The 13171-nt window shown below is 46.8% G+C and overlaps 1 protein-coding gene across 1 annotated transcript; it reads left to right on the top strand.

Annotated features, from left to right (window-relative positions):
• The first annotated feature begins 9664 nt into the window (after positions 1–9664).
• LOC139188667 (non-specific lipid transfer protein GPI-anchored 31-like) lies at positions 9665–9985 on the top strand. Its single transcript, XM_070806326.1, has one exon. The coding sequence runs from the start codon at positions 9665–9667 to the stop codon at positions 9983–9985; it is 321 nt and encodes a 106-aa protein (XP_070662427.1).
• The last annotated feature ends 3186 nt before the right edge of the window (positions 9986–13171 follow it).

The raw sequence follows: 13171 nt of genomic DNA, 5'->3' as shown, positions 1-13171 counted from the left end.
TCTTGTCTCTTTCGTTTCAGGAATTTTCCGTGTTCACAAATTGGCACGCCCAGTGGGACAATCTCTACTTCTCATCTCTTCCTCCGTTCAAGGAATATAAGCACACTTCCAAAATCAATGACGTCAAGAAAAGCTCAAGTTGTTCCCATAACCGGCGCAAAGAACAAAGGCGCCCTCGTCGCAAGTGGTGTCACGTTGGGGATCACAACTCGAAGCAAAGCAAAAGCTACTTCTGCCACCTCTTTCACCTCTGCATCAACTCTGCCAGGGGAACGAGAGTATCCCAGGCGCGAGCCTGTGATCACCTTAGCCTCGCTAAGGGCACCAAGGGGGGAAAGACCAAGGGAATACTCCGAATCAATGCTCTCCGATGACGATTCAAGCGGCAGTTCAGCCATGCAAGTCATGACCGCTGGAGCAACTTCAGTCGAGGAACAGCTTGCTCAAATGAATGAAGCAATCGCAAGACTAACTCGAACTGTGGAAGAAAAAGACTTGCAAATCGCGGCATTAGTCAATCGACTGGAGGCGCAGGACAACGAGAAACCCGACCCAGAGGATGATCCACTAAAGGGAGGAGCTGGCGGAGACGAAGAACCCCCGGTGAAGAAAATCGATGGGAGGCCGAAACCAGACCAAGCAGCGGCACTCATGGGATCTCTTTCTATCCAGCAGCTGCAAGAGATGATCACTAACACCATCAAGGCACAGTACGAAGGGAGCTCATATACCTCCGGGTTGTACTCAAAGCCGTATTCAAAGAAGATTGACGCCTTAAGGATGCCGAGGGGTTATCAACCACCAAAGTTCATGCAATTTGATGGAAAGGGAAACCCGAAACAGCACGTTGCCCACTTCGTTGAAACTTGCAACAATGCAGGAACCGAAGGGGACTACCTCGCCAAGCAGTTTGTGCGCTCGCTGAAAGGAAACGCCTTTGAGTGGTACACGGATCTGGAGCCTGAGTCCATCAACAGTTGGGAGCAATTGGAGCGGGAATTCCTCAATCGCTTCTACAGCACCCGCCGCACTGTGAGCATGCTAGAGCTAACAAGCACAAAGCAGTGGAAGGACGAGCCAGTCATGGACTACATCAACCGATGGCGTAATCTAAGCCTCGACTGTAAGGACAGACTCTCCGAGATTTCTTCAATCGAGATGTGCATCCAGGGCATGCAATGGGGTTTACAATACATCCTTCAAGGTATCAAACCACGAACTTTTGAAGAATTAGCCACCCGTGCCCACGACATGGAGTTGAGCATTGCTCACCATGGAAAGAATGAGCCAATCACCGATTTCAAAAGGGATAAGGTGTTCACTTCAAGAGCAGACAATCATGGGAAAAAGCCCGCCAATGAAGCTTTTACCACCAATACCACCCCTATCAAGACCTCGTTCGCGCCCGTCAAAATCTCTTTCAATAAAGCAAGGGAGATAAAAAAAAGGTGAGCCTTTCCGCACCCAAGATAGGTACAAAAACACCTTGAGGGAATTGGAGCAGAAGGTATACCCTTTTCCGGACTCCGACATAGACGCAATGCTGGACAACCTACTGGAGAAGAAGGTGATTGAGTTACCCGAATGCAAACGCCCTGAAGAAATGAATCGCATCAATGATCCCAAGTACTGCAAGTACCATCGTATCGTGGGTCATCATGTGGGCAAGTGTTTCATCCTAAAAGAACTCATTATGAAGTTGGCACAACAAGGACGGATTGAGCTCGACCTAGAAGACACAGCTGCGACGCACACCACTACGGTCGTGTTCGGATCCTTTGATCCCGTGCTTCTTCAAGAAATGCCTGACCATGCTCGGCAATACTCAAACCACACTGCACATTCTGCACCACCGTCACTGGGGGCAAGCAACCAGGACGCACCTACTGACGATGACAGAGGATGGACATTGGTGACCTATAAGAGGATGAGGAAACCAAAACTGCAAGCTATAAAGCAAAAGGGGGAACAAGGGAGAAAGCACCGCCGTCGCAGCAATAGGAAGCCTAAGAGAAACATAGGAGCTGCCAAGCCAATATATGCTGGGGAACCTGCAGAGCAAAAGCCACGCATTCCCGTCTCATTGCACGAGTACTTCCCGGAGGACTTTTTCCAACATTGCACTATCACCGCATGTCATGTGGTCGAAGTAGAAACGGAAGAACCATCAAAGGGCAAAATTGTCGCCGCTGAGGGAGAAAATACTCCGACACCTGAAGAAGGTCTGCCAATACACTTTAGCATCGAGGAAGCGCTACAATTGCCAAAGAAGATACGAAGGGCATTGGCAACGGTTTTAGCGAGTCCAAACGACCACGAAGTGCAAGAAAGCAAGAACGAAGGCTTGAGGCCTCGGCCACACGAGTGTGCCACATGCTGTGCCACCGAGGACACAATCCATTTCGCCGACGAAGACTTGTTGCTAGGATCCAAGCCTCACAACCGACCTCTCTTCGTCTCTGGGTACTTAAGGGAGCATAAAATCAGCCGCATGCTTGTGGACGGCGGGTCAGCCATAAATATCATGCCAAAGTCAACAATGACCGCAATCGGCATCAAGGCAGACGAACTATCCCTAAGCCGTTTACTAATCCATGGTTTTAACCAAGGAGGACAAAGAGCGATGGGCATGATCCGAGTGGAGATGACCATTGGTGAACTCAAGTCAAGCGTGATGTTCCACGTGATTGATGCAAGAACTTCCTACGGTCTGCTCTTAGGAAGGCCTTGGATCCATGCGAACGGAGTGGTACCGTCCACCATTCACCAATGTTTAAAATTTTACCAAGAACGAGTGAAGGTGATCTATGGCGACACCAAGCCATTCACCGAAGCCGAATCACATTTCGCAGACGCCAAGTTATACATGAATGAAGACACGGTGCCCGAAACTCTTCCAAAAGAGATTAAATCCATGAGCAAAGCAGCGTCTAAAAAACAGGAGTGGCAAGCTATACCCAAGAAGCAAGAAGAAGAAGCTATGCCATTTTCAAGCAAAAACGACGATGAGCTTTCTAAACCTGCAACAACCAGAGGAAGTAGGACGACCCCAAACGGACCAAGCGTACCCGTCTTCCGGTACATCCCGACGTCAAGAAGAAAGAATGGTCAATCCCCGTTCGAAACTGCAGCGAGCAAAGCCGATGCACAGCGGCACATAGATAATGTAAAGTTGCTCAAAACGAATGCAGTTTTGCCTCTGACCCAGCTAGGTGACACTAAGGTTGCAAAACCATCACAAGGCTTCATAAAAGGCCTACCAAAGGGGGTAGAACCAAGCTTTCTCCCAACCAAAAGGACCGAAGAAGGTTTTGATCCAAACGCCTACAAACTTATGTCGAAAGCTGGGTATAACTTCACCTCCTCTGCAAATTTGGGAAAGAATGATTTGAACACCGTCAAAGACAACGAACGTGATCTCACTAAAACTCAGAAGAGGTTAGAGAGGCATGGTTACGGGGTTAGCAACAACAAAGCTGGGCTTGGCTTCACACCAAATGCATCGGTGAAGATCTCCAGCAAGGCAAAAAATGCTAGCGCTCAACACATCAGCATACGCATTATACAAGATAAAGAGGAGCCTCAACCTGCCCCCCGGACATCAGTATTCGATAGAATGAATTGTTCAAAGCCCAGAGTTTCGACACCTAAACTCATTAGCGGTCAAAACAAAACTTCCGTCTTCAAAAGGCTTAACGCGTCAGTATCTCGAGGCTCTGTTTTCAAAAGGTTATCAAAACCTAAAAAGCAAAGCAATACGACTAGCTTTCCTCCACGACAGTCAGTTATGGAAAGACTCGGAGAAGCCAAAGAGTATTCCAAAAGGAGAAAGACGACACCAGAAGTATAAGAGATCGATCGCCTGGCAGAAAAGGATGACGTTCGAAGTTCCATTCCTTCAAGAATGAAGCGCCAAGCAATATTGGAGGTTAACACAGTTGGATCACTGAAAGTGAAAAGGCGCACCATCATTCACACTGGACAATCTTCATGCCAACTAGCTCGAGAGGTTAACACCGAAGAAGAAGCCCAAGACGTCTTCCACATCACAATCCAAAAAGGTGAAGAAGATGAAAGCCTCGAAGAAGATGTCATTGCAGCACCGTCACAACTCGAAGATGGGGGGCAAGCCACAGTTGACGATCTCAAAGAACTCAACTTAGGCACAAGTGAGGAACCGAAGCCTATCTTCGTGAGCGCATTACTAAATGCAGGCGAGATAGAGAAGTATTACCAGCTGCTATTAGAGTTCAAGGACGTCTTTGCTTGGACCTACAAGGAAATGCCCGGCCTCGACCCTATCATTGCTGTGCATCATCTTGCAGTCAAGCCTGGAACGCGACCAATAAAGCAAACTCAAAGACGCTATCGATCCGAGCTCATCCCACAAATCGAGGCCGAGATTGACAAGTTGATCGAAGCAGGCTTCATTCGAGAGGTGCAATACCCCAAGTGGATCTCCAACATCGTCATAGTCCTTAAGAAATCTGGACAAATACGTGTTTGCATGGACTTTCGAGACCTCAATAATGCTTGCCCAAAGGACGACTTCCCCTTGCCAATCATTGAAATCATGGTGGACGCAACCACTGGCCATGAGGCACTATCATTCATGGACGGCTCTTCTGGATACAATCAAATTCGTATGGCTCTTGAAGATGAGGAACTAACAGCCTTCCGCACTCCAAAAGGTATTTACTGCTACAAGGTGATGCCCTTTGGTCTGAAGAATGCTGGAGCTACATATCAACGTGCAATGCAGAAGATCTTCAGTGACATGCTGCATAAGAATGTAGAATGTTATGTAGACGATGTGGTGGTCAAGACAAAGAAAAGATCAAATCACTTGAAGGATTTGCGAGTAGTGTTCGAAAGGTTGCGAAAATACAACCTCAAGATGAACCTGTTAAAGTGTGCATTTGGCGTCACATCTGGAAAGTTCCTTGGCTTCATTGTCAAGCATCGTGGCATTGAAGTGGACCAATCAAAGATCAAGGCCATTCAAAGCATGCCCGAGCCGAGAAACCTGCACGAGTTGAAAAGTCTACAAGGATGGCTAGCCTTCATCAGACGCTTCATCTCCAACCTCGCAGGGCGTTGTCAACCATTCAGTCGACTCATGAAGAAAGATGTTCCGTTCGTATGGGACAAAGCATGCAACAATGCTTTTGAAAGCATAAAGAAATATTTATCAAGTCCACCTGTCCTGGGGGCACCTGTACCAGGGAAACCGCTCATATTGTACATTGCTGCTCAGGAAAGTTCAGTTGGAGCACTCTTGGCGCAGGAAAACGAGTCCCAGAAAGAATGAGCGCTCTACTACCTCAGTCGAACGCTCACCGGCGCTGAGTTGAACTACTCCCCAATAGAAAAAATGTGCCTGGCCTTGATGTTTGCCATCCAGAAGCTCAGACATTACATGCATGCTTACACCATCCACTTGGTTGCTAAAGCTGACCCGGTCAAATACGTCATGTCCAAGCCAGTTTTGACAGGACGACTAGCTAAATGGGCATTGCTTCTCAATCAATACGAGATCATCTATGTCCCAGCTAAAGCCGTCAAAGGACAAGCGCTAGCAGACTTTCTTGCCGACCATCCAATCCCAGCCGATTGGAAAATCTCAGACGACTTGCCCGACGAAGAGGTGTTCTGCATCGACATATTCCCGACATGGACGATGTTCTTCGACGGATCTGCACGAGCAGACGGAGCGGGGGCAGGAGTAGTATTCATGTCGCCACAAAGGCAAGTACTACCTTATTCATTCCAGCTAAGCGAATTATGCTCCAACAACGTCGCTGAGTACCAAGCATTGATCCTCGGGCTCCAAATGGCAATCAACATGGAAATCGCAGCCCTTGAGATATACGGCGACTCCAAGCTCATAATCAATCAACTCCTGACTGAATATGAGGTGAGGAAAGATGACCTCGTCCCATACTTCCGGCTGGCAACGCAGTTGCTACAAAGGTTTGAGGCCGTGACACTAGAACACGTGCCAAGAAAAGAGAATCAAATGGCAGACGCTCTCGCCAACCTAGCCTCGAGCATGACATTAGGAGAAGACGAAGCTACAAACGTGCCAGTCTGCCAAAGATGGGTAATCCCGCTTGTCACTGAAATAGTACTAAGTGATACAAACGTTATTTCAATACTTCCGGTCAACGTTGAAGAATGGAGACAGCCGCTGATCAACAACTTGGAGCATGGAATGCTTCCAGATGATCCGAAACACCGCTCTGAAGTACGTCGACGAGCACATCGCTTCCTCTATTACAAAGGGACACTCTACCGACGATCTTTTGAAGGGGTACTTCTGAGATGCCTAGGCGAGGAAGAAGCCAATCAAGCCATGGAAGAAGCACACTCAGGAATATGTGGAGCGCACCAGTCCGGACCAAAGCTTCATTTCCAGCTCAAAAGAATGGGTTATTACTGGCCAAGCATGGTAAAGGACTGCCTAGAATACGCCAAAAGGTGCCAAGCCTGTCAATTCCACGCCAACTTCATACATCAACTGCCTGAACCATTACACCCCACAGCTACTTCATGGCCGTTCGATGCATGGGGGTTGGATGTCGTAGGACCAATTGCGCCAAAGTCATCTACAGGAGAGGCTTACATCCTGGCGGCAACAGATTACTTCTCTAAGTGGGCTGAGGCCATACCCCTGAAGGAAGTCAAGAAGGAAACTGTCGTCTGTTTCATCAAGGGGCATATCATCCATCGATATGGGGTGCCTCGCTACATTGTCACCGACAATGGAAAGCAGTTCTCAAACCGACTCATGGACGAGCTCTGCGAGAAATACAAGTTCAAGCAGCACAAATCTTCCATGTATCATGCTCCGGCCAACAGTCTTGCAGAAGCATTCAACAAGACATTGTGCAACCTCCTGAAGAAGGTAATCGGTAGAACAAAGAAAGACTGGCATGAAAGAATAGGCGAAGCCCTATGGGCATACAGGACAACATATAGAACGCCTACCCAAGCCACACCTTATTCTCTTGTATACGGCGTAGAAGCTGTTCTACCCCTCGAAAGTCAAATCCCCTCGCTAAGGATGGCTATACAAGAAGGCTTGACTGACGAAGAGAATGCAAAGTTGCGTCTTCAAGAACTGGAGGCACTGGATGAGAAAAGACTCGAAGCCCAGCAACACCTGGAGTGTTATCAAGCGCGACTTTCTAAAGCCTTCAACAAGAAAGTTCTCCCTCGGTCTTTTCAAATGGGAGATCTCGTCCTCTCATTGCGTAGGCCTATCATCACAACTCACAAGACAAAGAGCAAGTTCACGTCAAAATGGGATGGACCATACGTAGTATAAGAAGTCTACACCAATGGCGCCTACTTAATCATGGCGGAAGACGGCTTAAAGATCGGCCCTATCAACGGCAGATTCTTGAAGCGCTACTACCCCTGAAAGGCAACAAATTTATGCTCCTTGTTCGCACGAGCCTAAACTGCACGAACCAAAGCTCCTCGCCTGCACGAGCCTAAACTGCATGGCACAACGCTCCTGGTCTGCACGAGCTGAAACTGCAAACAAAAAAAAAACAAAAAAAAAAAATGTATTTGAACTACGTCATGACTTGATCCCTCCTCAACCGAGGGTACGTAGGCAACTTGAAACTTCAAAACTTCAAGTACAGTCACATCATCAATAAAAACACAAACACTTTGAAGAATAAAGAGCAAATCCAAAATACGGATACTTTATTTCTTTAAAGGAATGAGTTGGCAGGCGGCATGGTCGGTGTGCACGGCGACGGCACCTCCGAGGAAAGTTGCAACAAAAGGCACTACACAGCATAAACTCGTTGCAGTCTTTTGCATAACCCCACACGGTAAAAGTGACGTACTGGAACGAGCTCCAAGCAGCAACAACAGTGCATTCTGGCCACCATGCTTCAAACGACGAAGAAACTTCAATGACCGCCGTCATACGACTAGCCGGTCATGAAGCTCGACGCTTTACATTCTGCCTCAAGCTCCAAGGGGCAAGGGCAAGTAGCAAGGCCGTCAACACCAGCTTCGTCACTCTGGCCACCATGCTTCAAATGACGAAGAAACTTCAATAACCGCCGTCAAACGACTAGCCGGTCATGAAGCTCGACGCTTTACATTCTGCCTCAAGCTCCAAGCGGCAATGGCAAGTAGTAAGGCCGTCAACACCAGCTTCGTCACTCTGGCCACCATGCTCCAATCGACGAAGACACTTCAATGACCGCCGTCAAACGACTAGCCGATCATGAAGCTTGCCACCTTACATTCTGCCTCGAGCGCTACATAGCAAATCCCCGCTGCAGTCTCTTGCACAACCCCACACGGTAAAAGTGACGCGCTGAAAGGCATATATATATATATGTATATATGTGTGTGTTATGTTAGATAAGTAAATACATATGATAGAATGTGTTATGTTAAATAAGTAAATACATATGTCATAATGTGTTAGTAAAATAAATAAATAAATGTTAAATAAGTAAATACATATGTTAGAATGTGTTATGTTAAATAAGTAAATACATATGTCATAATGTGTACTATTTAAAAAAAATGAATGAAACAGTTTCTTCAAAAAAAAAAAATAATAATAAATAAATAATAAAAAATAAATAAATAAAATATATATATATATAAGTTCCATTCTCAGCCCACAGCGCACGGATCCAAGCCCATGCAGCCCAGGCCCTTATCGAAGCCCAAAGAGATCATGCACCATACCTCTGCTGCCCCAATCCACCACAACAATGTTTTTTTGGGCCAACAATGGTTTAGACATCGCCGTCAGGCTCTTGAAGCCCACCAAGCACGGGTCTCTTCCTCCCTTCCGCCTGCAACAGCAAGGACCATGCCCAAATCTCCATGGTTTCTCCCAGAGAGAGCACGACATCCCCACGCTTCATCTGAAAAAACTTGCATCTCTCTCTTGCGATTGGTATTATTTCAAACATGGAGGACCACACCTCAAAGAACAAGAAGCGGGTCCGAGACAACTCGGACGACTCGGCCGAGGTGAAGCGGCTCAGGGAAGACATTCTGGGTTTTTCTCGACGACTCGGACGCCGATCCCACGACTCAGGACCTCGACTCCGTCATGAGAGCTTCGAGGACGAGATAGTTGCCGCAACAAATTCTTGTCAGTCGTCGCCACGTCCGGCATCGGATAAGGAGCAAGAGTCGGAGACCGATCCAGCTTCGGTGCCGGTGGTTGACCTGACGTCAGAGTCCGGCGAGTCAAATCCCGACCTTGGATACCTGCTAGAAGCTTCGGACGACGAGCTGGGCCTGCCTCCGTCGGAGAACTTCAGCGACGAGGCGGCGAAGCGCAGGAATCCCTTGCAGCAGCTTTTGTGCACGGAGCAAACCAAACAAACTCCTCACCCGACGCCTCAATCTCGACATCTCTGCTCTCCGCGAGCTCGACCGACTCGTCCGCACACTCACACCCCACACGCGAACCGGGTCCAATGGAATGAGTCTGTTTCAATCTGCACCTGGCCTGGAGTCATCTGCAATGGCGAACACGACTGCAATAATCTCTCCGCGAAGTCTGTTGTCTCACCAACCCACTTCCTACTTGGTGCCATCATTCCTTCTTGAGTTATCACAATCCCACAAAAAAAACAAAACAAAACAAAAAAAAAAACAAAAAAAAATGGGAGCAGCAACGAGGGTTTGGATGAGCACTGTGGTGATGGTGATGGCGGTGCTGTCGTTTAGACTTGGGGACTGCGCGGCGCCGGTTCCTGCGGTAGACTGCTCGAGCCTGATCTTGAACATGGCGGACTGCTTGTCATTTGTGTCGAATGGGAACACGGACACGAAGCTGACAGAGACTTGCTGCAGTGGCCTCAAGACTGTGCTCAAAGCCGACGCTTCCTGCCTCTGTGAGACCTTCAAAAGCAGTGCTCAACTCGGCGTCGTCTTGAACATCACCAAGGGCACCGCCCTCCCCGCCGCTAAAGTCAACCATTAGTGAACATGCTACGGTAGTGCAGTGAAGATCACCGAAATTTATACAAGAAAAAAAAAAGAAAAAAAAAGGAGAATGGAATCTTACGGTGCTGGCACCACGTGAAAAAAGGAGAATGGCATGAGCACCATTCTGAAAAGAAAAAAATATATAAATAAAAAATAATAATAAATATATATATATATATGTATATATATGTATATGGTGCATCCAGCACGGGAAAAAAAGTGGTGGATCAGCTACACGTGAAAAAAAGAAGAAAGAAGGAATTAAAAAATAAAAAAATAAAAAAATAAAAAAAAGGGTTTCATGGTGCGTCTGGCACCATGTGCAGAAAAAGAAAGAAAAAAAAAATATATTTATTTATTTATTAAAAATAAAAAAAAAATAAAAAAAAAGAGAAAAGAAAAGAAAAGAAAATGAAGTTATGATAATGTGGTATGTATGTACATAATATATGTATGTATATAGCAACAAAAAAAAATGCATCGAGAGAAATAAAGTCCATTTTATTTATTTTTCTTGAAATTTTACACAAATTTGCATTATGCATACCTTAAAAAAAAAATCAAATCAAATTTACAACAGGGGATATTCAAGGACGATCAGGTGGCGCCTCACAACTCGGCAGAGCTCCAGGAAGAGAAGGCGTCAGAGGTTGGCTGTTTGAAGCCTCAGCAGTCGGTACAGCCCCAGAAGACGAAGGTAAATGCTGCTGGAACAAACCCACAAACCTCCGATAATCAAGTAAAATCTGACCATCAGATTCCTGCATCTGGTCAATTTTCCTCTTCATGTTTGTGGCATAGTTATGTGCAAGCTTGTGCAACTGTTTATTCTCATGCTTGAGCCCTCTGATCTCCTGTTTGAGACTCATCACTTCAGCCGCCAACGATTCAACTTGACGGGTCTGAGCAAATAGGCGTTGGGCCATGTTGGACACAGAACCCGCACACTGCACACTAAGGGCCAGAGACTCCTTAACAGCCAACTCATCAGACCGCTTGGAAAGCAGTCTACTATATTTGGTAGTGACAAGGTTCCGGGCCACCACCACAGCGGTCATATCATTCTTCATCACCGAATCCCCAACGGTAAGAGGACCTGTAGGGGATATGAATGATGGGCGCCATATGTTGTCGGGAGAGGGCGGGACTGCCTCTTCACCAAGGTTCAAATCGAAACGACGTTCGGAGGGTCCAGACATTTTCAAAGGTGTCGAAGAAAGAAGAGGTCAGACAGATCAAGATCTTAGAAGTGCAAGAAGGGAGTTTCTGCAAGCGAAAATTCAAGTGTGCTTTGTAACGAACTGCGTGCCTCTATAAAAAATCAGCACTCAACGGGATTTCAGAGATCGAATGGGCAAGCTCAGAATTCGAAGACGCCAATTCAAAAATCGAAGAGGCAAGCTCAGAAATCGGAGAGGCATCTCGCTTTTCCAGACGCGTCAGCACCCATCACACGCAAACTCAGCTTTGCGGAAATCACGGGTGATTTGTCGAAGCGCCGATCCCAGATATCGAAGAGACGCCAGTCTTTTCCAGACACGTCAGTACCCATCACACGCAAACTCAGCTTTGCGCAAATCACGGGCAATTTGTCGAAGATTTTCGGTGAAGGAGAAAGCACGTGAAAGTTTACTGTTCAATCACGCGTTAGTTGCCGACACAAGTGAAAGAATAGCACCTCTACAGGTATTAAGGGACCTCCTATAACTGTCCACCTTCACCTTCCGTAGCAGGACAGACATACAGAGCCTCTCTTCATCTCCAAAAATGCTTTCCCAACGAAACCTCTCGAGTCATTCAGTGTTCCTTATTCCTTGGGGTACCTCTGCAAGCCAATGACTCCAAAAGCAAAAGTATCTCATATCACCAGGGTAGAAAGCAAGAGTATCTCATATCATGCGTTCTCCCTATCATTTCCTTTGTCCTTGTTCTTACCTACAAAGACAAGGATAAAGAAAACAATATGTCGGAACTTCCACTCAAACTCGGGTAAGGAACCGACTGCTTGGAACCCTTCCTTGATTGCCTACCTAGCACTGCTCTCGAGTACTCGCCTTCCACTGCTGCTGTACTTTCAAAGAAGCTGCCACATCTGCCTGGAGGACAGATAAGGCAAGTGAAAATGATACCTTGCAGCATGTGGAGACAAGGTGCAGAAGGAACAAGCAGAGAAGAATGCGGTCTGCACGGTCAACTCAGCAGAAGGAGTCCGAACTGAGGAACTCGAGAAGCTGCCACATCTGCTTGAAGAAACAAGCAGAGAAGAATGCAGCATGCACAGTCAACTCAGCAGAAAGAGTCTGAGATGAAGAACTCGAGAAGATGCCGCATCTGCCTGAGGACGGTGAACTCGTTTTGACCCTCAAATTCTTGGGTCGACTTACTAGGCGTTGTAGGCTGCACGTGCCGATTCACCACCCTTGAATCAAATCCTTAAAGACCAAGTCACCAACTGGAAGAAGAGCCCATCAATCTTGAAGATCATACCGTTGACCAAACTGCTCAGGTGTGAATTAGAAAGATTGAACAAAGCAACAAGTCGTCACCTTCACCTCGTGTCTGCTTGCCATGTGTTCGAGTCAGCCTTCAAGAATCAAGCCCCAACGGCCCTTGAAGAAACTTCCAGCCAAATTCAAAATCAAGCCTCGACGGCCCTGGAAGAAATCACAAGTCCGATTCAAGATTAAGTGTCTACCACCCTTGAATCAAAACCTAGTTCAAGAATAAGCTGTGGAAAATCAACAATTGAAGGAATCCAGAAAATCCTTCAACCCAGTTCAAGATCAAAGCTGTGGAAAGTCAACAAGCGCAACAAAATACGTGCCGATTCACCCACTACCAAAGCCGAAGATCATCTACCACATGAAGCTCCTTGTGGTCCAATTTCAACCTTCAAGATCAAGCCTCGACGGCCCTTGAAGAAATTTCAAACAAAAAGTTCAAGAACAAGCCTCAACGGGCCTTGAAGAAATCTCAAGCCCAATTCAAGATCAAGCCTCAACGGCCCTTGAAACAATCTCCAGCCCAATTCAAGATCGAGCCTCGATGGCCCGTGGATCGACATCTACAGTAAGGGACTTCAAAACGCATATCCTACACGTGACAAGCACATGTATACGACGTGCCTTGAAGTGGGGGCATTTGTAGACATCGAAATTTCGTAAATAAATGTTGACCGGTA

This window comes from Malus domestica, chromosome 10, assembly GCF_042453785.1.
Source record: "Malus domestica chromosome 10, GDT2T_hap1".
In the NCBI taxonomy this organism is placed as follows: domain Eukaryota; kingdom Viridiplantae; phylum Streptophyta; class Magnoliopsida; order Rosales; family Rosaceae; genus Malus; species Malus domestica.
Note: the sequence above shows the minus strand (reverse complement) of the source record. Positions and strands in the feature narration are given on the sequence as shown.